Here is a 25,610-nt window from a genome sequence, read left to right on the forward strand (position 1 = left end):
ACAGCGAGCACATCAGTTTGGTATCGCTGACTGAGCTGCTGCTTCGACACTCTCAGGCTCTCCAGTTGTTCCTGGAGAAGCTTGGTGTTGTTCTTCTCCTCCTGCAGCTCAGCTGAGAACTTCTCTTGGCAGATTTTATGTGCCGACTGCAGCTCCTCATAATCTTTCTCGATGAGCTTATGAACACAGAGCTGAGTTCTTAACTCCTCCAGCTCGGTCCAGAACTGTTTCTCTTTCTCGAAAGATGTCTTCTGCAGGTTACTGATCTCCTCGGCCATTGTCTGCCGGAGGGCGTCCTGTTCAGCTCGCAAGGTCTTTATGACATGCTGGTCCTGTGACACTCTTTCAGAGTGAGCTTCAACTTGCTGTTGAAGCTCAAACTTGAGAGTCTCCACCAGCTGTCTGGAACTAAGGACGTCGGTTTCATACCTGAGGCTGAGCTCATGGTTAGAAACCTCCGTCTTCTCCAGTTCTTTTTGGAGCACCTCGATTTGCTCCCTCTCCCCCTGGAGTTCTGCAGAGAACCTCTCCGTGCTTACCAAGTGTGCCACTTGCAGCTCCTCGTAGTCGACATGAAGATGTTTCTTCTTTTTTTGCCGAGTGGTGTCCCTCACCATTGTGGCAATCTTGGTTACACTGAGAGTTTCCTCCTTGCTGTACTTTTCCAGCCTTTCCAGGTCTCTCTTAGTGTCCTTTCCCCTGTTGATGTACATCTCTTTCAGGGTTTTTCTGTTTCACCAACTGCTGCTTGATATCCTCCAACTCATTGCTGATGAGGAGTCTCTGGTCCTTCTCGCGGCGACAATGAGCCCTCTCTCTTTCCAGCAGTTCGGTGAGCTGCCGCACATCTCGACGGAGGGTTTCAAGCTCCCCCGGGATATGCTGCTGTGCTCCACCTGCAGCCTGCTGTCTGAAGAGCCTCCTGTTCCTTTTTTGGTTTCTTGGTTGCGGCATCTTTTGGCTGGTTTTATTCAGTCTCAAATGAATGCTGCCTAAATCTGCTGAATGTCTCTGATAAGATAGTGGTATCTGAGGTCTATATCAATTCTCTTTCTCACAGTGGTATTGAAAGGTTTGAAATGATATGACTGCCTGCACAGCTTCACTCCTATATATAAACTTTGTGTAAACTTTATGATGTCATCAAAGGCATGGCTATGTTGCTTTGAAGTTCCAAAATCCTTTGTTTTGAATTGAATTGAAATGGCTATGGTACTTTGAAGTTCCAAAATCCTTTGTTTTGAATTGAATTGAAATGGCTATGTTCCTTTGAAGTTCCAAAATCCTTTGTTTTGAATTGAATTGAAATGGCTATGTTGCTTTGAAGTTCCAAAATTTCAATTCAATTCAAAACAAAGGATTTTGGAACTTCAAAGCAACATAGCCATGCCTTTGATGACATCATAAAGTTTACACAAAGTTTATATATAGGAGTGAAGCTGTGCAGGCAGTCATATCATTTCAAACCTTTCAATACCACTGTGAGAAAGAGAATTGATATAGACCTCAGATACCACTATCTTATCAGAGACATTCAGCAGATTTAGGCAGCATTCATTTGAGACTGAATAAAACCAGCCAAAAGATGCCGCAACCAAGAAACCAAAAAAGGAACAGGAGGCTCTTCAGACAGCAGGCTGCAGGTGGAGCACAGCAGCATATCCCGGGGGAGCTTGAAACCCTCCGTCGAGATAGTGCGGCAGCTCACCGAACTGCTGGAAAGAGAGAGGGCTCATTGTCGCCGCGAGAAGGACCAGAGACTCCTCATCAGCAATGAGTTGGAGGATATCAAGCAGCAGTTGGTGAAACAGAAAATCCTGAAAGAGATGTACATCAACAGGGGAAAGGACACTAAGAGAGACCTGGAAAGGCTGGAAAAGTACAGCAAGGAGGAAACTCTCAGTGTAACCAAGATTGCCACAATGGTGAGGGACACCACTCGGCAAAAAAAGAAGAAACATCTTCATGTCGACTACGAGGAGCTGCAAGTGGCACACTTGGTAAGCACGGAGAGGTTCTCTGCAGAACTCCAGGGGGAGAGGGAGCAAATCGAGGTGCTCCAAAAAGAACTGGAGAAGACGGAGGTTTCTAACCATGAGCTCAGCCTCAGGTATGAAACCGACGTCCTTAGTTCCAGACAGCTGGTGGAGACTCTCAAGTTTGAGCTTCAACAGCAAGTTGAAGCTCACTCTGAAAGAGTGTCACAGGACCAGCATGTCATAAAGACCTTGCGAGCTGAACAGGACGCCCTCCGGCAGACAATGGCCGAGGAGATCAGTAACCTGCAGAAGACATCTTTCGAGAAAGAGAAACAGTTCTGGACCGAGCTGGAGGAGTTAAGAACTCAGCTCTGTGTTCATAAGCTCATCGAGAAAGATTATGAGGAGCTGCAGTCGGCACATAAAATCTGCCAAGAGAAGTTCTCAGCTGAGCTGCAGGAGGAGAAGAACAACACCAAGCTTCTCAGGAACAACTGGAGAGCCTGAGAGTGTCGAAGCAGCAGCTCAGTCAGCGATACCAAACTGATGTGCTCGCTGTGAGACAGCAGGCTGAGAGCCATCAGCGAGAGCTTGAGACCCAAATCAAGTCTCTCATGAACAAGGAGGCGGACGACCAGGTTCTAATCTGGAACTTGGAGGCTGAAAAGGGCGTCATTCAGCAACAGATGGCGGAGGAGATCAACACCCTGCAGCACAACATCGTCGTGAAGGAGACCAATTATTGTAGAGAGCTGGAGGAGCTGAAAACTGGTCTTAGCATCCAGCTCGCACGCAATATGCAGCTTCAGAACGAACTGCAGGCGAACAGGGAGGACAACCAGCCGCCAAAACGAAAGAGGTCGAGGTGTGAGGAGCCTGAGGAAGACCAGCAATGCATGGAGACCAGCACCTGTGCATCTGCTGGAACCTCAGGAACACAACCGCAGCCTGTTGAGGAGGAGGCCAGAGTGTCTGCTGAGCAGCCACAAGAAGGAACGCCGAAGCAGCCTTCTTTGTGGAAGCAAGCCAGACACTTCCTTGGTTTGAGGAAGCCTGAGAGTTGGAAGAAAAAGTAGTCTTCCCCTCTCCCCCTCCAACCCCCCCCCCTTCCCTTCCTATCTCCCCTCCCCTCCTCCTCCCCCCCTCCTTTCCTATCTCCCCTCCCCTCCCTTCCTAACCCCCCTCCCCTCCTCCTCCTTTCCTATCTCCCCCCCCCCCCCCCCCCCCCCCCCCAAACCACCAACCAATAGACCTTCTACACAGCAGACATGTTGACTTGCTGTAGTTTCAAGTCAGGATGTCTGCTGTCAAAAGGGTTTATTTCATAATGCGGGCATGGCGGTTGCAGTGGTTAGCACTGTGACCTCACAGGAAGAACCCGCCGCCCAGTGGGTAACTTTCTGTGTGGAGTTTGTATGTTCTCCCCCATGCCTTCATGGGTTTTTCCCCGGGATGCTCCGGTTTCCTCCCACAATTCCAAAGACATGCAGCATAGGTTAATCGGCTACTCTAAATTGTCACTTAATTGGCATAAAATAAAATAAAAAATCATAAATATAATGTAAAATGTCACATTTCTTCATATATAATTGTATTTTGTGGTTGAAGTTGTTTTAGATTAAAGTTATTAACAACATGTTAAATGTGTCTGTGCAAGTCAGTGGTAACCATCTTTACATGTGTCATGTCCTGTCTCTGTAAGTTTTGAGGTTTGCTCCAAACTTTAAAGAGAACAAAACAAAAACCTAAAATGAGTTCAAATATAACATTTTTGAAAGAAATATGTGTTTCTAACAACTGAATGAAAGTGATGGAATAGTAATAAAAATTGCAAAGGTCATTTGAGCCATGTTGTTGCAACAGGACCTACATTACTGTGTCATATGAACCAGTCACTCATAATGGGTTCTGTAAAAGTAAGTCATGAATGGAAAAATGTTGAAAAAGGATTAAAACATCACCAGACATCTGACTGGGGGTTGAAATATATTTGAAGTATGCACTGTTGACATGTCTCATTTCCACAATCACATAATATAGTGCAGAACAATTGACACAGAACTAGAATTAAAATATGTGAAAAGCTAGTTAACCAGAGCACCCCCACTATCAGGGGACTTAAATAGAAAAGGATAAAAATAGACAATACGGATCAAAATTTCAAAACAATATAATACAAAAATATGTATAACAGACAAACGCTCCCTCCCAATTTATGCTGCAATATGTCGCTGTCAGTACTGCCCTGCACCAGTGCTGTGCTCAGTCTGTCAGCCCCACCACCACCCCAGCATCACCTGTGGGCTCCAACAAGGGGTTTCAAGATATTATCTCATCACTCCTCAAATTTCTGCATGTAAAACAAAAACTGGGAAAAAAATGTTCTCATGCTGCATTTAACAATTCAAATGTGAGTCTGACTGAACTTAAATTAAAGGATCTCCTTAACAGTGTTGACATTTGTTGCACAATAAGGTGACCAGATTTCAGACATATTTTCATTGAGGAAATGTATGGACTCATTCTTTTAAATGAGCTTTCCATTAAAAGGGTTATTTTGAAATTGGTTTTTAGTTGCTGCAGTCTAAGGTCTGGTCCACACAGTATGTCTGAGCAGTGCGTGCCGCTCAGGGCTGTGTTTGAGTGTGGGCATGAAGGTCCTTCCTAGAAAGACAGGAAAGAATGATTCAATATTCTGTATTTTGACACATCCACAGTCGGAGACATCTGGATATTATTTCAGTCAGTCTAAGAAGAACAATTATTATATCATGAAATTGCTCACATAATCCATAAAAAGAAATATTCAGTCACTCATGTTTACCTTCAATAGATCAGCAACTTTACCCATCTGATCACATCACCATCACATCCTCCCTTGATGGCTCTGAAATGTTCATATAAAGGAGGGAAAAATGTACTTTAGTACTCCATTTTCTGCTAGTTTATACCTCTGCTCCACTACAATTCTACAATTTCCCAGGTTGAGATCAGTACATCTACCTATCTATCACTACATGTAAGAGGGACATACTGTAATTTTTACTATATCAATCTGCTAACATTAGTCACTTTTCAGATTCATAATACAAAATCTGAAAACAAATAAATCATATTTCATTAGGGTAAGATTGCATTGGCCCATATGCCACTGGCAGAAGATTCGTGCCGCTCTGAGCTGTCCTTGTCAATATTAAACAGGATGCTATTGTCGCTAGCGAGCCAGAGGGCTAAACCACCTGTATGAGGGCTGGCTAATATCTTAAGCTGGTGCAAAAGTATAACTTCTCACATTTCATGTTCACATGTTGTGAAAAGGGGGCTGATGCTCTCCTTACAACTTCAGCAACACACTGCTTCCTGTCGCTTGTGTGTCTGCATGTATCTGCTTTTGTGAACTGATCTAATGCTGCGACTTGATGAGACCAACTTTAAGGAGAGGCATAAGTAGAGCAATACGTTTCAGTTCAAATATTGATTTTAACTACATATTATGCAAATTATGGTAATTTAAAAAAATCAAGTTTAAAAAAAAAAAATCTGGTGGTGCACGTGCACCAAAGATCAAAGACAAAAAGAGATAGCACTGCTGGAATGAAAGGAGGATTTATTTTTCTTGTGTTAAGAGTCTTGTTAAACTAATACTGGAAATGTAAATACATAATGTGACATATTTGAGCGCATATGCGATGAATGATGAACATTAATGTACCTGTTGTTATAGTAGGTAGCTGACACGTGTGATTTCTGATCTTTTCCTTCAGTAACCTGAAGGCCCATTCTCGAGTAAACATGAGTGCATGGAAGGACGCAGGCTCAACAAAATCAAATGTATAATGTTGATGTCTTGAAAGAAGACATTAAATTAGACAGACCTGCTTATGTTCCTCCTTTATACAGTTTACTGCTTGTATCCAGGTCATAAATACCAATATCTGTCCATCTGTCTTCAGTAAGCACTTACCTAGGTCTAATGGCACAGCAAACAAAAGACCAGACCACACTGAACAAGCAGAGAATGTGACTAGAAATCCAGTGGCATGCGGTCATATATATATTTCAGTTGTGGGAATCAGCATGTTCTGAAGAGGATGTAATTATCCTCTGCAAGAACCTGATACAGAGAGATGAATGTTTGTGTGCTGGTGGTGAAATGGATCTTGTAATTTTCGAGATGGTAACATTAGCAGATTATAGCGTGAATGGGAGGAGATGAAGGTAATTTCAGGGCAGTCAAAGTGTGAACACCAGCAGTTAATGAACCGTCCTTTCCTCACTGTTTGAAAGATTGTGATATTGTTTGGCTCGATAAAAGTGTTGCTTGTTTGAATAATCTCAATTTGTGACAAATTGATACCTCAACAGTTTTTCATCATTAGGTCGTAATGTTTGCCGGGGTGTGAGTCTGCATGGGAACATTTCTTGAATATGACATGAAATACGGCGAACTGTGAAGTCAGCCCTGTTAAGCTGACACGATCAGCTAACTCATGTCGAATACAGAAACAATCACAGGCATGCAATATGTCACAGCTGACACTCGAATCTGTCCGCTAGCTCTGAATCATCGCTTATACGGCAGAACTGAACAGTGGTAATATACAATTAGATGTGAATCGGCTCCTTTTAACCTGATCAAACAACGCTAACGCCGCTCCTGGTCCCCAAACTACAATATCCTCAGGTTTGAAATGTAAATTCTTCTTTTTGAAACGAGGAGATAAAAGTTGATGAAATAAATGAAAGAGTTGAAGTAGAGAGGAAAGGCTTTAATAAGACTGAATGTAGGTGCTATTAGAATATGGTCTTTGCCTTTTTAAGTGTAAAAAATGGACACTTGAGAGAGCTTTGTAAAGGCCAGCTGTGTGGAGTCGGGTGCGTTGGATGTGGGGCGAGCTGGAGGGCAGAAACGCGGCCTGTGCCAACAACCCACAAGGCAACAGCCAGGCCAGCTCTGGAAGCTGCAACACCCCTGACTTTAAGCCAAGAATAGAGGTTAACATGAAAGGGAAATATCTTTTTTAGACTTGTATTCTAGATATCTCAGGTACCGTGGTGTACATCTGAGCCAGGAAGCAGTGCACACACTCACACTTCAGAAGTCGCCATCAAAAGCGTTATTCGACCTCAGTCGGACTCCTTTCAGGGCTTATTTTATCCTGAAACGGCAAAGCTTCCAGGTGGTCTGCTTTGAATATTAACAGAAAGACAAGTTTAAAATGACTGAGGCGATCCATGAACCTTGACTAGTGGACAGAAAGAAAAGGTCCCATGTTTCATAGGTGGACCTACGCAGCATGTAACTATTTCTGTGGGAAGCTTGAATGGAGTCCTTTCCGGAGTGCTGCTGCCCGTGAACCTTATAAAGTGTTGATGGAGCCAGAGGAGAGCTGCCAGCATGGAGCTGCTTTTTATTTGCTGGAAAGAACGAGTGCCATCATAGGCACATTTAGCACCACTCAATACTGAGAGCCAGAGAGGAAAGGAGAGAGATCCACTGATAGAAGCAGAAAGAGAGGGAGAGAGAGGGGGCAAACAGAAACAAAAGCAGTGTTGTAACCGGACACAGAGCTTTCATTTGGGGAATGTTGGAAGGGGAGTAAAGCGGGGGGAGGGAGTAATTAAAAACACAAGCCTCTCATTGGGTTTGTTTTTTAGCATGTTCTGGAAACACTGCGGCTTTCATTGCACAACCGTTATCGAAACATCGTCATGCATATAGTTGTGAGGAATCATACAAAGCATGATGGAACAACTAACTGCGCTGAGACATGAAAACACTCGCAGTTCACACATTATCACACACCAGGTTTTAATCCAGAGCCCCAGAGCTGTCCCGCTTCCACCATTGTGTTTCTCCACAGCTCTGCTCAGTGGCCCAAGAGGTGTTAGCTGTGGCTGCGGCTCTGCATACAGATTCAGACACAGATAGCCACTTTGTCCCCCTGGCCAACCTCCTCATCTGCAGGAAGGTCGGGCCCCGCGGTGACTGCGCAACCTCTGCAGGCCTGGAGGTCTAGCCCAGGGAGACAGCTGGTTCCCACATTGCAGCGTGCGGAGTGTGTGGACTGGTTCCCAACTACCAACACTGCATTGCTTGTTCTCTCTAAATTGTTTTTCTCTCCTTGTCCGATTCTGCTTCTTGTTTTTTTCTGCATCTATTGTTCTCCGTCAGCCTCTCTTACCTGGCTTGTGTTTCCTCGATGCTTCTTATCATCGCCCACACTGTCCCTTTCTTTCCTCTCACCTTGCTCCATTCTGCTTTCTTTTCTCGCTGTATTTTAACCAAGCTTGTAAATGGGCTGCTGTGTGAAAAGCACCAACAATGGCCTGACTTGGATTCTTTAATTCCCGTGCTGGCAGAGGAATGAAACACTATGAGGGGGGCAGTAGATGCTGGGGTTGCCTTTGAACTCAGATGTGTGAAACATCTTCAGATTGAGATCTCTTTGTTTGTCTGGCAGCAGAGCTGAACGTTCACTGGTCCATGTAGAAAAGGGAACATAAGGACAAGAAGGATTTGGTGTTTACTTAATTTTTGATAGATTCGTGCTGGGTATTTGTGGTGAGAGAAGTAATTTAAATAGAGATGTGAGGAAAAAAGCGTGAAAAGAGAAGTTGAATTCAAAAAGAGGGGAGGAATGTGCACCCTCAGGCTGTAGTCAGGAGTTTGGCTGTAGAGCCTCTGAGCGCACTGACGTTATGGGAAACCAATGGTTTTACTGTCGCCAAGTCAAACACTTGCTGTAATCTTATCTTGTTTCTGAGGGGAGTATCACAATGCCTCGAATTAAATCTCCTCGCTCAAGGTCATCTGCAAAAGTTGCAGCAATATTTGCCATTCCATTCACACTACAATCACTTAGTTTGCCAAGAAAAACACCCTACGTGATGGTTGCTAGTACTTTGGATAGCTGCATTGGTTGATTTCACTTAAACAGAAACATACTGTATGTATAGCTGAGAGGTTTAGAGTGCAAGGACACCACATTCAGAATGTTAATGGGTATTAAACTCTTTATACATGCATATTTAATGCTTACATTTAATTGGTGCAACACAAATTTCTTTCCCTCATTGTGCGTGTTTTCTTCCCAGAATGCCATGGTGTCCTTCAAGGAGCTGTGTGGCCTGACCCCGGCGGCCAATATGAAGCAGTGTATCCTGACCGTGTCGACCTGGCTGATGAACAGCGAGCGGTCCCTGAGGGTGACAGTGGACCTGAGCGAGACGTACCCAACCATGGAGGCTCAGGGTCCCGTGCCTGAGCTGCTGCGCAAAGTGCTCAACGCCTATGACATGGTAAATAAAAACAACAGCACACGTGACGCAGTGGAAAGCAGAAAATGTTCCTGCTGCCAGCGTCAAACTTTTTTAGGACAAATGTGTTCAGCAGAAATTCTTTTTAAAAATGAATATCGATGTAATAGTTCAGTATACAACAACACTCTAACTGTAATGTAAAACAGCTCATTAAACATCTACTTCTGGTAAAGATAAAATGTCAAAGCACTCAGGCATTAAGTGTGATGACAGAGGAGGCCCTGAGTGCACTTCCTGCTCTGTGCACATCTTCATCGTCGCTGCTCTTACAAAAATAAAACAGACAAAAAATAGACCCAAAGAGGACGGTAAGCTTCCTTCCTCCATTAATTCCACTTTGCTTATCATTTGATTCAAGCGTTCACACAGCTGGATGCGTTTTAAAAGGCTTGCAAATGTGGCTAAAACAAGTCCGATTGTTAAGCTGCAGCTCCTCATTGTATAATCCCACATGTCCTTCTCCATCCGGGCCGCCTCTCCTGCAAGAACACTGCATTCTTCACCACTTGACATTGGCACAGCCCAAAAGGGGGGTTGAAGGAGTCTGTCTGTAATTAGTTATCACCCGCTGTTTCCTCTCCCCTCCCTCCCTCCCTCTCTCTCTCTCTCTCTCTCTCCTGGGAGGCTTGGTGGGAGCTGGTGAAGTGGGTCACGAGCGAGGGAACAAGGTTGTCGTGTCCACGCAGCTCAGCTCATCAGCGCTCCTGCTGCTGACACCTACAGGAGAGCACTGACATCAGGAGCGACGCAGCCAGCAGATCCAAATAGAGCCTGCTTTGGCTTTTATGAGGCTTCTCACCAGTCAAGGGGGGGTTAGCGCTGTCAGAGGAACTCTCACGCTCCAGTCCACAGAAAAGTTTCAAGGGACGAGCAGAAGAGGAGGCCAAGAATCCAGATTTAGAAGTCTAGACTAGATATGCATTTTGGGGCACCTACAACAGAACTGTGTTCAAAAGCTGCATTACAAATGCCACTCTTGTAAAATTTCTTTAAAATTTTATATCACCTTATAATGTCAGCTCCCATCATGTCCCCGGAGTTACAAAATGATGAACGTACACTAACTTGTCCTGAGGCCTGGTCAGCTGAGTGTTTGTTTTGCTGTCCAAAAAATTGTCTGTTGGCAGACTCTGCTCAAAAACAGAGGACATTGTGTGTCCGTGTGTGTGTGTGTGTGTGTGTGTCGTTGCATGTGACTTCACGGGAGCATGGCTGCCAACACCAGACCATTTACTGTAGGACATCAGTGTGTGCTGCTTGTCCTCAGTCACCCACATGTGGGCTGCTGCCAGCTAAGGTTACGACCCTGAGCTGAACAAAGCGTCAGCACACTGAATCGTTGTTTCCCGGGTTCATGCCAGGCAAGCACATAAACACACACTTCTATACATTTATATATACATAAAGATGTATTGACAGTGCAGCTAAAAGATGTTGAATACAGTCGCTTGTCTCAATCAAAGGCTAATACAAGGTTAGTGAGATCCTCTTTAGACCTACTCCCACACTCAACAGTGCCCAGAGAGAAATCCACGAGAGGCGATGCAGAGGTGTTACATCCAAGAGCAGAAAGCTGTGCAGCTTGAAGACATGTTGCACTCAAGACTCTTTCTTGTTACGATCGAAATATTCAACTCTCACCTACGTTGACAACTCATAGTCACATCCATCCTCTGCGGGTTGGTATAGAAATTCTTTGAAATACTAAAAATTCTGCACATTTTTTATTCTTAGATTAAACCATCCAATGACCTCACTCTACAAATTGTCTGCACCCTATCCAGTTCTCATAAGGATAGCAAAACAAGACCAGGCATGCACACACACACACACACACACACACACACACACACAGAGTCCACTTCCTGTCTTTCTGCTAGCAGGAGTGTGAAACTTCATTAGCTTCCTCCTCAGTGCTGCAGGGCTGGCTGGCCCAGCTGCTGCTCCTCAGCCTGTGCAACGATATTTAGGGTTCAAACTGCACAGTTATGATGGTCAGAAGCTCATTGTAGAGGTGGAAACAGGAAGTTGCACTCTTGGTTTCCTAGTGGTATAAATACAAGTGCAATTTTAAGTAAAAGTGAAACATTTTTGGCATTTTTACTTCCCAAAAATACTTTATGTGCATATGTTGAGTGCTGAGCTAAGTCCATCATAACAATGCAGTGCTGGATTGTCTGGTATCAAAGCCTTCTAACCCCAGCGCTTGACTCTATGAGGCTTTGCTCTCCGAACAGACTGCTCATAAATAAGCTTTCCTCGTGGAGTTTATCCAGCTTTCTCTTGTACTTGCATAATCAGAAATAAGTTGTTTACAAGCCCTTTAATTGGAACGAATCTGCTTCCTCTGATTATGATCTCTCTCCAATTAAAGTGATCAGATAAAGACATTTACATGACAGCTCTGCTGCATTAATTGGGTTAAGGCTGAATTGTTAGTGTGCAAGTAAACACAGCAGCTAAGATCTTAACTACTTTAAAATGAGCCCTGCGTGTTCCAGGGATCAAATGTGTTAGATTGTCAAAAGAAAAACAACTGTGCCTGTAATTTATGTAAAGTGTTTCCCTCTCTGGGTTTCTCTTTGCTTCTTATTTACTGTGTATTTGACCGCAAATATTTACTGCACGTCTCCTTCGTCTTTTAGATGATCCAGACCACCAGAACACTGATCGAGTCAGCTGACGTCGTCTACTCCAAGCTCACGCAAGCACAACGGGCAGGTGAGCAGCATTATGGGATGAGCAGATGTTACTTAGGTTACAAGGACAATATGTGTGTCAGAGGCATTGAAATGACCTCACTTCCTGGGATCAACAATCTTCTGCAGAAAAATACAATCTGAAGGCAGAGGGTATATTCAGTGAGTTTCCTTTCAAAGATGAATCATGTACCGTTAGAACGCACGTCTGCAGCCTTCAATGCATTATATGCTGCATCCTCCCGCCTGATAGGATGATCAAGCGCATCAGCTGCTACAACATCTCCATCCACATGGACAACAGTGGCTGCTGTGGACGGTATAGGCCTTCATCAGTGAGTCAGCGGCGAGTAGTTACCATGTCAGTGGGCAGGTGAAGACAATCAGCCGGGCTCACAGACAAACAGGAGAAAGAGGATGGGGTGAATATACACTCCTTTAAAAGGTTTGACGGAGTGTGGAGTGAGAGGGGGAGGGATGGGATTAAAGAAGCATTTCATCAGCACGGAGAGTTTAAAAAAGGATGCTCAGTGTATGAAGTGCGGCCTTTAAAGGGAGGAATAGAAATTGACCATAATAAGATCATTAGGAGAGAAATGACTTCAAATGATAAAATCCTGTGGGTTGACTTCTCCAGCCTCTTTTACATTCAGCACTAATTGTTCCTCATTTGCTTCGCTTCTCTCCTGCGCAGCAGTGCCTCTGCTGAAGAGCTCCTCAAGCAGGAGGACGTAGTTTGAATACTGACGTCTTCATTTTGCATGTTTTAAATCAAATACGCATCCACAGACACAACTGAAACACACGTGAGACCCACATATTCAGGCCTTTTTGTAGAGCTCATAATAGCTATTGTAAACATGGGAAGCCATTTGTATGTTGTGTGTTGTTCTCTGTTCTCTGTTGTCTGTACGATAAACCCAAAGTAGACAGGGTAGGCTCACTCGCTGGCACATGCCAACCCAATATCCCCAGGCCGATAAGCCAATTTAAGCCCGCTATGCCCGGCTTTACTCCCTGGTGTCACACAGAGAGAGACATATGCTTCACTCCCCACACCACAACAAGCTGGGATGATATTCGTGCGATGCAATTACCCAAGGGATGTAGGCTGAAAGCTGGGGCTGCAGTCGCAGAGCGCTCCCCTGACTCGGAGGTTCCCCGGCACAGAGCTGGACGCATCTTCAAAGGCGATGAGTGCAGAGTTAAGCCGAGCTTGAACCCCACACAGTCACAGCCACACTCACAGCAGCGTCAGTAGCTGGATACTGGAGGCTAATGCTCAACTTACCTTATCTGTCCTGTAAGAAGTTGTACTTCTGAAATGTCATATTTTCAGGAGAAAATCAACTTTGTTTGTTGCTTCTTTAAAATCATTACCTTTGAAAGGGCCTTATAAAGCCCAGTGGTTAGAGCAATTTCTTTCTAAAGGATCATGTAATGGTTACAATCCAGTAAAAACATTGAAATGTACTAAATTTGGAGTCATAAGATTTTGCAGGGTTATCTAAGAATGACACAGTGATGCAAAAGGTTGGAGCGTCAGCCCTGCGGGGCCTCAGCTGCATGCCAAACATAGCGCTTTCTCTATCGCCCACTCCCCCGCCCCCAGCACTAACACATGCCTCAATCTAAAACGTCGCCATTCTCAAACGCACATAACTGTCGTGTCTCTTCATTCATGCTTGCAGACATGTCGTACTTTTGATAGCGCTTCGTGCGGCTGGGAGGAAAAAAAGGAAAGAGAAATATATGTTCTCTGACATAATGTGGCTTTCCAGCAGGCTGTCAGAGAAACAGATGGCCTAACACTGTTTACCAAAATCTAATCACGGATCAGAGGTCTGTGTAACGTAACCTGTTGCCTCAAAGAGAAATAGGGAAATAGCACTTTTACATTTTATCTAACCATGTTGGCCTCAGGAAATAGAGAGAAAGATTGGTTCAGAATACAAAACTACACGAGTCCACCAGCAGCGTTTTGTCACATTATGTAACCACATGTTCGGGTTCATATGCCCATTATGCTGCTCAGAGCTGTGTTGGATTTCATATCATGAAGGTAAAACGGCTCCATCTACATAAACACACATGCACATACAAAGAGTAGTTCTTTTATATGCATGATAAAGGAATCTAAGAGGGAAAATTATGATGCTTGATACTCACATTCTCAGGGCTGCTTTAATAGTCTCCCCACTGTGTTAAGAAGAATTCCTATACGATATTAATGCAGCCACATTTACCTCACTCCTCCGCTCAGCGTGCCATTTGCATCCTGACTCATCAGGTCCCTGTTGTCTGCAAGTCTGCTGCTGCTTCTGCTCCCATATATGCATAATTCTGTCATAATGGCAATTTTAATACATTATGGTGAGGAGAATTAGACTGATTGTGTTACGTCATTCTTACAAATTGCTGAGCAGCCGGGGTATTAAATGTGAAACGGTGAAAATGTGTCAAAATTCAACACTTTATAACTCTGAATATGCAACAAATAGAAGTTGAGCTAAGCTACTTTAAAGGTGTAATAAGTAGGATTTTTCCTTGCATTTTGTCAACACTGGGCCCCTCCTCCTGGGCTCTTCGTCACCAGAAGCTCGTGGTGCCTTTCATTTACCTCGGAAGTCGGAGTTCGGAACTGGGAATGACGTCACACCCAGTATAACAAATCGGAAAACCAAGTTGGACGCCTCCAGTAAAACAGTAATCGTGCTTGCTCTCTTACAGACAACTTCAGAACAAATATGAGGTCCACAACATGTCCACAACATGTCCACAGATAGAAATTGGACAGTACTGTGTGTACGACTGAGTCAGTGAGACACAAATAAGACAGAAGGGCTAATAAACAGTGGCTATATGCGCGGATAGCTCTAGCCAGGTTAGCCATTGTTAGCAATACCAGTGGATAACAACGCATTATGCGGTATTTTGCTCATTCAAACACCGTAACATGTCCACAGATAGAAGTTGGACAGTACTGTGAGTACGGCTGATTTAATGAGACACAGATAAGACAGAAGTGATGATAAACAGTTAATACTACAGCTTTCATTTACTGTTGATGCACGGAGATTATGAGGTCAGGGTTGGTGAGGTTCCTCCGACTTTCCGAGTCGGAAATCCGACCTCAGTGGGACGTTCCAATTGAAATTTCGACTTCTGAGTACAAATGGAATGCACCATCACTCTCACTGTCTCATGCGAGAACACGCCCACCCCGCCGAGCTAGCACTAACAGCATCACGGTTACCGTTGCGCTAGCATGCCAACCTCCGTTTACCGTTGCACAAGCATGCTAACCGCCGGTTAGCTTGTCCTACCTGGTTTGAGGTCCAACAGAAAGAAGGCCAACTCTGCATCACTCTTTCGCCATGTTTGCCGTTCTGAATGGGGCCCAGTTGCTGATTTGAACCACTCCCACACTCACCTGTACGCTGAGAATGGCCCAGGGAACCACAACAGCGCCCCTCCTAAAAAAACGTCGCCGTACAAAGCAAAACAACAGAATAGATGCAGAGGGAAGGGTCTCACAAGGGTCTGCACACACACTCAGCCTTTTCCCCCAGCCTTTTCCCAATATGTCCTCTTTGTCTCGTTCAGTCTGTCTCAGTTCAGTATCCTCCAGACAGCAGAAGAAATCCGAGGACATTGGGATGATTCCACGACAAAATAGAGCGTCTTTCCGGAGAAGAATGATTTGACCTCTTTTGATAGACTGACAAGCACTGAATGCACCCTTCAGCAGCCATCTCAGAAGCCATATGATTATGCACTGAGTGAAAATGACAATAGCAGCAGGCTGAACACAGACAGACAGTCGGAGAGAGCGGAGTCATATGAAGAATAATAGAACGGTGGATTTGCATGGAATTGAAGGTTTTGTCTATATGATCGATCTGGAGGCCAAAGGTATAATTTTGTTGTAATTTGGCTGTGTGCAGAGAAGCAGAGACGGGTGCTATTAGAGGACGGGTTGTCAGCATCAGAGAGGGAATATTTGATGGGGTAGGATGTGTGTGTATGTTTGTGTGAGTGCATCTGAGCCTGATTTCAAGCACTTTGATTGGACCTGACATTTTGGCCCCAGCCTGTAAGAGTTTGCTCTTCTCATCAGCTAAATGCTGTGGTGACAAAGCTTTAATCACAATGACGTGCAGGCTGTGATCTGAAACGAGGGACCTGAACTCACCTCTTACCCCCGAACATGCCTTTGGTTTTAAATCTGAATGAGCGGCATGTTGGCAGATTAATGGCTCGTACAGCAGGAGATGAGAAACGCGGATAATTCGGGACACTTTTGGGGTTGCTATGGCTCTCGCTTCCCAGCAGCCCCTCCTCTCTTTCCTCTCCGCTTCCTGTGTGCAGTTTATGCCCCGTCATTATTGCAGCTAATCAGTTTAATTTGGGCAGTGATGCTGACGTGTTGATGAGGATGGAGAGGTGCTGGATGATCTCCCCTGGGCGCTATTGATGGCTCGCCATCATGCACACCGCTAATGGGGGACCAGATAGACAGCTGGGATGCACACTCTGGCACCTCCAGATGCTACCACTGTGTGTTTGTGTCTGTGTGTCTACTCTGTCTGCACGCATAGCTAATCTGTTTTTCTCCCACTTGGTCTTCTAACTAGCCTTCACTCCACTAGCTTTAAAAAAGGGTTTCTGAAAATGTAAACATATTCCTTCGCTTTTGTGTCCATATTCTCCATCCAGCTAGGGGGAGGGTTTGAATAAATGTAACAGTACATCATGCATCTCTTGGTATTTATTCCACATTAAAGGTGTGAGGCTTTTATGTGTCTGGTTTATATATAAGGCTGCATCTTCCAGCGATAGAGCCGACCCTAGAACAGGTGCAAGCTCAGTGTGTGAGTTCAGGAGCTGCTGCCTTCCTGCGAGCCTGACTCTGCTTATTTATTGATGACTCCCTCCATGCACAGACTCCCTCTCTCTCTGGCTGACCACTCTGAACGTTATTATGGTTTGAGGCCACTCCATGTGGAATCCATTACCATAGAAATATAAAAGATAAAGACATTCCTCTTCTTTTGTCCTTCCTGGCTTTGTACAGTCATACTTTTCCCAGCAGCAGCTGGAAATTCCCATTCCCTGTGTGAAATCTCTGTTTTCCTGGGTTCTGCGGCGTGTGAGACCCAAAATAAATTAATGAAGCACTGATCGGACTGTGTGCATCTGCTTTCCTTCCCTTTTTCATCTCTTGTTTCATCATTTCTTTGAAGATTCTGTTTGATTTTATTATTTACTCACCTTTCTCTCTTCCTCTGGCTGTCGCTCTCTCTCTCTCTCTGTATTTGGACTGAATCATGCAGTACTCATTACAAACCCTCTCTGCTCTATGTGGAGACTGTAGCCTTAACTGAAGTGTGTGTTTTTGTGTCTGCATGTTGCGGTCCCTCGACCTCCCGTCTGTAAGCGCTCCTTTCTCTCTCTCTTTCTTCCTCTTCACTGTCTCTGCCTCTCTTTCCAGCAGAGAAGCAAAGCTTAGATCCTGTCTCCTCTCAGTGTGCCACAGGGGCAACATTTTGTTTATTAACTCAATTTCATAGAAGTTTAAGTGACAGTAAAAAAAACACCAACTGTGGGACTGTTGGGGGAAGGAAAAGCTTAATAATTGGGAAATTAAATGCTTGAAGAGGCTGTATTGCGACAAGCCGCCTGCAGCTAATTTCATCTGTTATTCAGCTCTCTGTCTGCCGCGCTCCCAAAGTCCTGTGATCGCAAAAGCGCCTTGGCTCAGTGCTGCACCAGCAGCAGGCCATTAACTACACCAGATTACAAGATCAAATCAGCCATAAAGCCTGTTAACACAACTTTCAGCCTCAGAAGAAGAGATCCTTGAATGGCTGTAGGTCTCAAATTATATGGAAATGATGGACAACAAAGGTCACAGCTCTTCTTTGTGGTGAGATGAGGCTGATGTGCACTGCCAGGCGAGATGTTGTGTTTTCTCGGTTTAGTTCTCCACCACATGATCTGTTTTCTCCGTGCTGCAGAGGAATTTTTTGGGGGAAAATCTTGTTGCAAAGTTTCAAACAGAATTATGTGAAGTCTAATTTTTATTTTGATGTGGTTTAAAGCAAACTGTGTTGAGATTTGTACCAAGGCGTAAAGTACTTCAGATGAGTTGGAGTACAGAATTTTGAGTTTGGTGCTTTTGATTGGATCAGGGGGCTTCTTTAAATCATTTGAGCCTTGATTCATGCATCAGGATACTTTAAGAAGGACAACATAACTTGTATGGAGGGAGATAAGATCGGGAGAACATGGCACACCAAAGAATTAATATTAATCAACATTACAAAGCTCAGCTTCTTATCTCTCCTCTTAGAAAGTTTAATTTAGGATGAAGTGTCGAGTTATTTAAAACCAGAGTGAGCAGCTGGGCCGAGGCTCTCCAACGAAAATCAATTGAATTAAAGATTTCTCCTGTCAACATTTAAAGCGCCTATTAGTTAGCGAAAAGATCTGAGGACTAAAGAGTGACTGACTTGTGATAATGGGCTTTTTGCGGTTTAACTTTGATCACTGTCTCTGCAGTGAATCAGAGCTGAAGCTGCATCGGGTCAGCTGTCAGGGACAGACTGAAAGGCAGGTGGAGACACACAGCCTTAGCAGGAGTTTGTTCTTAAAGCCCGGAGGATTAGTAATGGTCTGCCTGGGCTAAATGAAGCCGGACCTTCTGATAGACCAATTAAAGGTTAGCCTGCGTTGCACTACTTCCATTTTACTCCCATTAGCAATGCAGCACATTGCATTGTGAACTGCTGTTGTGGCCATTAGAGAGGAGGAGCAGGCTAAATGTCTTTTGTTCTGCTGAATTTGTGTTGCACTCTGCTGGTGTAACAAAGCGACCATAAGAACGAGCAAATTATATTATTATTATTCTACAAAAAGGGTGTTATGTGTTGAGGTTTATTTGTGTGTTTTTATTATTAAGACTTGGATTGAGTGCAGCAGGAAATGACCTGACAGCCGATGGAGACAGTAAACAGGTGTTATACAGGGATTAACTGCTCAAATGTAAAGGCAGGTTTTGTGAAGGTAGAACGGCAGGCAAGTAGTGGTGGGACAAAATATTGATACGGCAATATATCATGATTTCGTGCCATACAGTTATCAATAGGCTGGCACCAAATATCAATATTTCCCTGCGATTTTGACTCATCGCGTCACTACTTCATGACTCCTCGCAGTGGTGCTTATGACTTGAATGAAGGAAACAAGATTGTTAGCCTGGGCAACATATCACACCGTGTATCGCACCGCATATCGTATCGTGAGTTACCGTGCGATTCCCACCCCTACATGCAACACACATTTCATACAGTAGAAGGCTCAAGGCAACAAGTACTGACACCTTAACAAAGGAAAGACTGTGTATATGGTATGAAGCAAATGATGGAAGTGGAGGCACGTGAGCAGAAGGGTGGGGAAGGTCACGTGAACTTCAGATATGTTGACTGGAGGGGGTAAAATCTGAGGGGGTCTGGTGGAGAGGTGGAGACTGGCTGAAGAAGAAGAAAACGACGTGTTCTGGGAGAAGTTAGCAGGCGCTAAAAACAGGAAGTGAGAGCAGAGTGTAACAGTTAGATAACAGGATAGCTTGGATACTTGTCTACAGACTTCATTTAAAGTTAGTGGAAAGTAAGGGAACATCTAATTTATGTATTTGGGTCCGAGTGCAAAACTAAGATACTTTTAAAGAATTTTAAAGGAGCTATTTTTGTAGTGGAGGTTAACTTTAATTATGTGTGTGCACAACCACATACAGTTTAGATGCCCACTCATCCGCATACGTACAGACAGTGTTTGTGGGTCAAACATTACACAAGAAATAGAGGTCAAGACACCGGAAAAAACAGAAACAGTGTCCCAGTTTGTAGTTTTTTATGAGAAAACAGATTATGACTTCCTCAAATGGCATTTTTGCGCTTCAGTTATGTTTACCTGTCATGTGTGCGTCTGTGTCCAGGTCTGGACTTCCACGAGGACCTGCATCGCATTGGAGCAAAGGAGGGTCTGAAAGGCCGAAAACTTCAGAAGGCCATGGAGAGCTACGCGTGGAACATCACTGTGCTCAAGGTGAGATGATCTGAACCACACCTGTCATGCAGCCTTCAGCCCAATAAAAACCTTTTTTATTTGCAGACCATAAGCAGCTGGATAAGCAAGAGATTAAACTACATGGTGCCTTAAAGAAAGCGCTCGGGGCTAATTGTATTTGCCTCCTCTATAATCCTTAAATCTCTTAATTAATTGCTGTTGATTACAAATACTGTTTTATTTGTTTGCTCATGTTACCATCTTAACAAGTCGTGATAGGATCGTTCACACTTGTTTGAAGACGCGCACATGCTGCTCTATCAGTCCTCTTAAGGGTACGCCAGGCCCTCGGGACATGCTTTGAAGATGATGCTCAGCAAAAGGCATTCTTGTCTCTGCCTTTTCCCATGACAAGGGGAGATAAGGTTGCCCGATGGCCTCATCTCTCTGCCTCTGTGAACACCAGTAGTAATAGCATCGCTGATAAAACACCACATGCTGCTCAGACTGTGATGTGCTCAGCGGGCCTGTTTTGCTAAATAAGGACAGAGCAGCTTGGATATTTTTATCTCATCTCATCACCCTGAAATCATTTAGTATTGAGTGAAGAAGCTGGCTTGGCTGAGCTTCTTTCTTCAGTGTCTGGTTAGGTACGTTTTTGATTGCTTTATGTTAGAAAAAAAGATGGTAGAGAGCTGCAGCTAACAGTTATTTTTAATCACGATAAATCCATCAATCATTTTGAGATGAACTGTTAAGGTTTATTCGATAAAAAAACACTTGGATGGCTTGTTTTGAGACAATGGCTTTAGCTCTTAAATTAGTGTTCAAAGTTTTGTTGTTTTGTGTTGCTTATTTTCTGCGCACAGCAGCTGCATGTGCAACAGCCAGATTTATCTTAATTAAGCCTTATCGCACTCTTAAGAATTGGACGCATGTGCCTAAGAAGCATAACAGATGGACGACCAAATCTAATCCCTCCATCACCATCCTCTCTCTTCCTATCACCCCTAAACTCACCACACTCCTCCCATCCCTGCCTTGTCTCCTAAAAGGCACACTTCCTCCTCTCATCCTCTCCTGGTCCTTTGACTTCTTCGATGAGCCAAATTCTCAACATGAAGGCATCTTGGCATGCGCCAAACTCCACCTCCTCCTCCTCCCATTCTTCTGCTGTAATCTGTGTCTCATACTGAACATTTGGTGAGTGCCTGGTGTCTGTTTGCCAACGCTGGCAGCCATGCCCAGTTATTTCACCTGTCAGCCTCTCCGGCTCGTCGGCAGGCCTGGAAGCGCTCGCTGGTAGGAAAGACGAGAAGTAGAAAAAGAGTCTTCGCTATTTCTCCTGCTGCCTGTTTCCAAAACCTTCTTCTGTGCTGACTTTGACAGTTACAGTCAGATCAGAACCGTCAAAATCGCTCTGTCGCACAGAGTACCTGCCTGTCTAGAGAAAAGCATAACCCACATTTACAGGGAGAGAGGCTTTGAAGCAGGTGTCGAGCACATTGTCGCCCTTTTAGAGGAGAGTAACAGACTCAGTGTTTCACCATTTCTTCAGTAATTAACTGTAATATTGAAACAATATAGAGCACATGCATGCTGTGCAATGTGATTGATAAACAAGAGATTAGGATGGATGTAATGAGGATATAGTGGTGGGATTTGGAGGCTGCCCTTGCTGTGGCTTAGCCCCCTGTGGATAGCTTCAGGCCAGCTGTAGGGGTGAATGTACCCGAATACAAGCACCATCGTGATTCGGCTCTGGCAGCACGGGACAGGCTCCTTCTCGCTGTCTTATTTTATGCCTGGTGAGTCATGACTTACATAATATCGTTTTTTTTTTCAGACATATGACTTATTCATGCTTGCCGTTTGCGTGCTGGAGTAGCTCAGGTAAAAGGCCACTTGCAGCGTATTAACATCACCTGCGACTACAGCGTTGGGTTCTCCGTGCAGGGCAGCACCTTTACTCGTTCTGCAATATGTCAGAGGACTGCGCGATGAGAACTTTAAACCCTTTCACTTTTACGCTTCAGCCCGGTTCAGGACGGGTCGGGCCTGCGCCTCTGCACAGGGATGTTTACTTAACGAGCTGTCACAGCGGGTCACACCGAGTCCAGACTGAAGTTCAGTGGGAGGGAGGGAAAATATACAGAGACGCAGATAAGAAGACGAGGGCTTTCAACTTGCCTGTGACCAGATGTTGGAGGGATGGTGGTGTAGAGAAAGAAAGGCCTGAAGGGAGGAGTAAAAGGTTTAAAAGCTGTAGAAGTGGAGAGAGTTTGTTAAAGCACTTCTTTCATTCCTCTTGTCCGTGCTAATAATATAAGCATCCTCACACACAGAAATATCCGCCTGTGGAGAAGACTCCACCACGTTTCCGCATGGCAGAGACAGCTAGCTTAAGGATGCAGGCAGCCGTGGCAGTGGCCCAGATTGACTTGACAGCGCTGTAAAGCAGAAGGCCTGCCCTGACCACTTCCTCCACATATGGCAGGGATTCAGCTCTGGGGCACTCCCAAATACAGAGCACAAATGTAGTATAACATTATCACCATATGACAGCACTGTTCACCAGCAGAGAGGAGCAGGAGGAAGGGCTGGCGAGCAACCAAAGGCATTCATCAGCGGCTATATACTGCCCCCTTCTGCATCCTATGAGTTAATGCACCAAGGAAAGCATCGTTCTCTTCATCTTTTCCTTTCTTTTCGCCCACTTTTTCATCTTTATTAAACCAGCTGAAGATCCGCCCAACAAAGTAGAATATTACTTTATGATGTTGTTGAAGTTAAAGCAGCCTAAGGGGAATTGACTTATAGTTATAGTTATATATTGTTAACAAAGCTGTCTCTCTCTCTGTCTGGATTTCAGGGCCAGGCCGACCTGCTGAAGCACGCTAAGAGCGAGGCTCTGGACACTCTGCGTCAGATCCACTGTGCCACTCAGTCCTGTGGCCTCAGTAAGAACGGAGCAGCTTCCCCCCAGCTCCAGCACCACCCTCACCACCAGCCGCAGCAGCTCCAGACTCAGCAACAGCCTCAGGCCAAGGCGCACCCACAGCCCCTGCCGCCACACCAGCCCCAATCCCAGACCGTACCTCAGGCTTACCTCCATCCCCTTCCCCAGCAACACCCCCAGCTACAACCTCTCCCTCTGCTTCAAACTGTTTCAAAACCACCGGCTTATACTCAGCCCCCGCCCTTACCCCAGATCCAGCTCCAGAGCCAGCAGCAGAGGGCAGAAGGACCTCTGGACGCCATCCCTGAGAGGGAGATGTTCGGCGACGATCCGGCGGGATCCTGCTGACCCGCAGCCTGTGCCCACAGAGATTTCTACCCGAAGAGAGACAGGGAGAGCCAGATAGGGACGGAGAAGAGGAAGGGTGTGGAAGAAAAGCAGGAAGTCAGTTACAAAGGGCAGATGGAGGAAATGGCTGAGAGAGTTAAAGAGATGATGATGGTGAGGAAGATTAGGCGTGTTAGGAGTGAGACACAAGTGTGAGAGGAGGTTGGAAGGAGAGAAGACGGAAAGACCGCACACTTCCTTCACACATTAAATGGATTTGGAAGATAATCTTCCATCTGAGCCGGGAAGTTTCGATCTCTTCTGTTTTCTCTCTTAAGTGAAAGGTCAAAAGGCTAACAGCTGGAAACAAACCTGTGGTAGTGGGATGAGTCATTAGGACACCCCTGTCTCTCTCTGGGCAGTGCTAGTTACATGCACTCTCACTATGTACTCTAGCTCTGTGGGTACAGGCTTCTTTACCTCACACTGGCGTTTTTCCGCCACACATTTGCCTTTTCATTTCCAGAGACTCCTCGGCACGTCTTTGAGCTTTTATTTTTTTATGCTCACACTCATCCCCCTCCACCTTTTAGACATAAAGCTAAGTGCAAACCCGCTCCCATCTCAGAAAAGACGATGCCTTTTTAATTTGACGTGCGCAAAGTAGAGCAGCTCGATTCCGCCGAGCTCTGTAGGAGTCACAGTAACCATTTCAACACAAGCCATAGAGCTACAATAGAGAAACAAACCGCAGCTGTTCAGTCGCACCGATGCTCCTCCTTCATCTCTTGCTGGCGTCGCCCTCCATCCGGCTCCACACTTCCCCATAGTCATTCCTTTTATTTTGAAGTTCTCTGGCATCACTATGCTCTCCCCACAGGGTCTCCTTGTCTCCTCCCCAGGGGCTGTGTGTGTGACGTTACGTGACTTGGTGTTTTGGTCCCCAGGGTGGAGCTGCCCCGCGTCCGTTAGTGGCGGAGCTCACCAGCCAATCACAACTGGAATAATGACCCTGCCTGTTAGAGGTCAAAGGTCATCAGGAACACGTTACTGCTGTCAATAAAACCACAAAATAAAGTGAATATAGATGTAAAGTGTATGTAAAATGTACTAAAAGAACACATATTGCTATAATAACTCTTGCAGACTTGGACATTAATGATTGATATTATTATGATTGTTGTTAGTTCTATTGATATTCTTTTTTTAACATTACTTCCACATAGACAGTGATTTGACGCCTGCTGTGCTGTGGTGCAGATCAGGACAACCGGTGCATGTGGGACGAAGGATTACGGGTTAGCACCACAACACCAGGGTCAAACAATAACCTGAGATGTGTTTCACTGCGGAGTGAGTGTGGATTCTGTAAGAGCTCCTTTAAGTGGCCCATTAAAACTGGCTTCATTGTTTATCTCGTCTCTCTCTTGTTTATGTCTCGTTTATGACTTTGAAATGAGGATACATGCTAGTCAAATATGCCCCTTTGTGATTTCACTTTCATTCCAGCCATGTAAATCAGTACAATGCCGAAGATATTTCACTCATGCAGGGTTCAGTGACTTTTTAGATTGCGTTCAAACAGCCATCAACAGCTCTTAAAGGCATTTTAAAAAAGCAGCTCTCACAGTGAATCTAAAGCAATCAATGAAGCCTTCCAAAAGCTGTATTGATTGCTTCTAATGCACTGTTATGCACTGTTAATTCTCTTGATTTGAAATTCCTTTCTTATCAATAACAAAGATGTACTCCATGCACTTAATCATGATTGAGTTTGTCTATTTAAAGCAATAGATGAGCACTCCTTCTTGTCCATAAGGATGGCAACACACATACAGGAAACAGCTGAGAGGATGACACGATGAAAAACAGTCTGAAAGTCAATAATTGCTTTCAAGTGATTTTTGTGATCCTGTTATGTTGACTTGTGGGACCCAGTATGCTGCGGTTTATAAGCAGAGCATGTGGGAGCAGCGGTAAAGCGAAGATTTTAACCTCCTAAAAGAAGATTCCTGAAGGCAGTCTATGAAAATAATCTTACTTGAAGTTTTTTTGCCCTTTTCAGCCGAGGGCTGTTAGAGTTATCCAAACTGTTTACCGCACTAGTGAACACTCGGTGTAGGAGAAAGCGAACACACAAAACTGTTGGTACATTCTGTACAAGAGAAGAAGCCCATAGATCCTCATTAGCATGACTTCTGAATGAGCAATGAGCTCATCATTAGACCTGAGAAAGGGCATCTGGGCTTTTTT

At 44.7% G+C, this 25,610-nt stretch overlaps 1 protein-coding gene across 1 annotated transcript; it reads left to right on the forward strand.

The window, feature by feature from the left end:
• The first annotated feature begins 9,080 nt into the window (after positions 1–9,080).
• On the forward strand, positions 9,081–24,771 carry LOC138603983 (inactive phospholipase C-like protein 2). Its single transcript, XM_069675769.1, has 4 exons — positions 9,081–9,281; positions 11,948–12,023; positions 20,001–20,110; positions 22,944–24,771. The coding sequence occupies exons 1-4, from the start codon at positions 9,084–9,086 to the stop codon at positions 23,376–23,378; spliced, it is 819 nt and encodes a 272-aa protein (XP_069531870.1). The 5' UTR covers positions 9,081–9,083; the 3' UTR covers positions 23,379–24,771.
• The last annotated feature ends 839 nt before the right edge of the window (positions 24,772–25,610 follow it).

This window comes from Semicossyphus pulcher, unplaced genomic scaffold, assembly GCF_022749685.1.
Source record: "Semicossyphus pulcher isolate SPU_LCO1_2020_fin unplaced genomic scaffold, fSemPul1.0.p SCAF_25, whole genome shotgun sequence".
NCBI classification, from domain to species: Eukaryota; Metazoa; Chordata; class Actinopteri; order Labriformes; family Labridae; genus Semicossyphus; species Semicossyphus pulcher.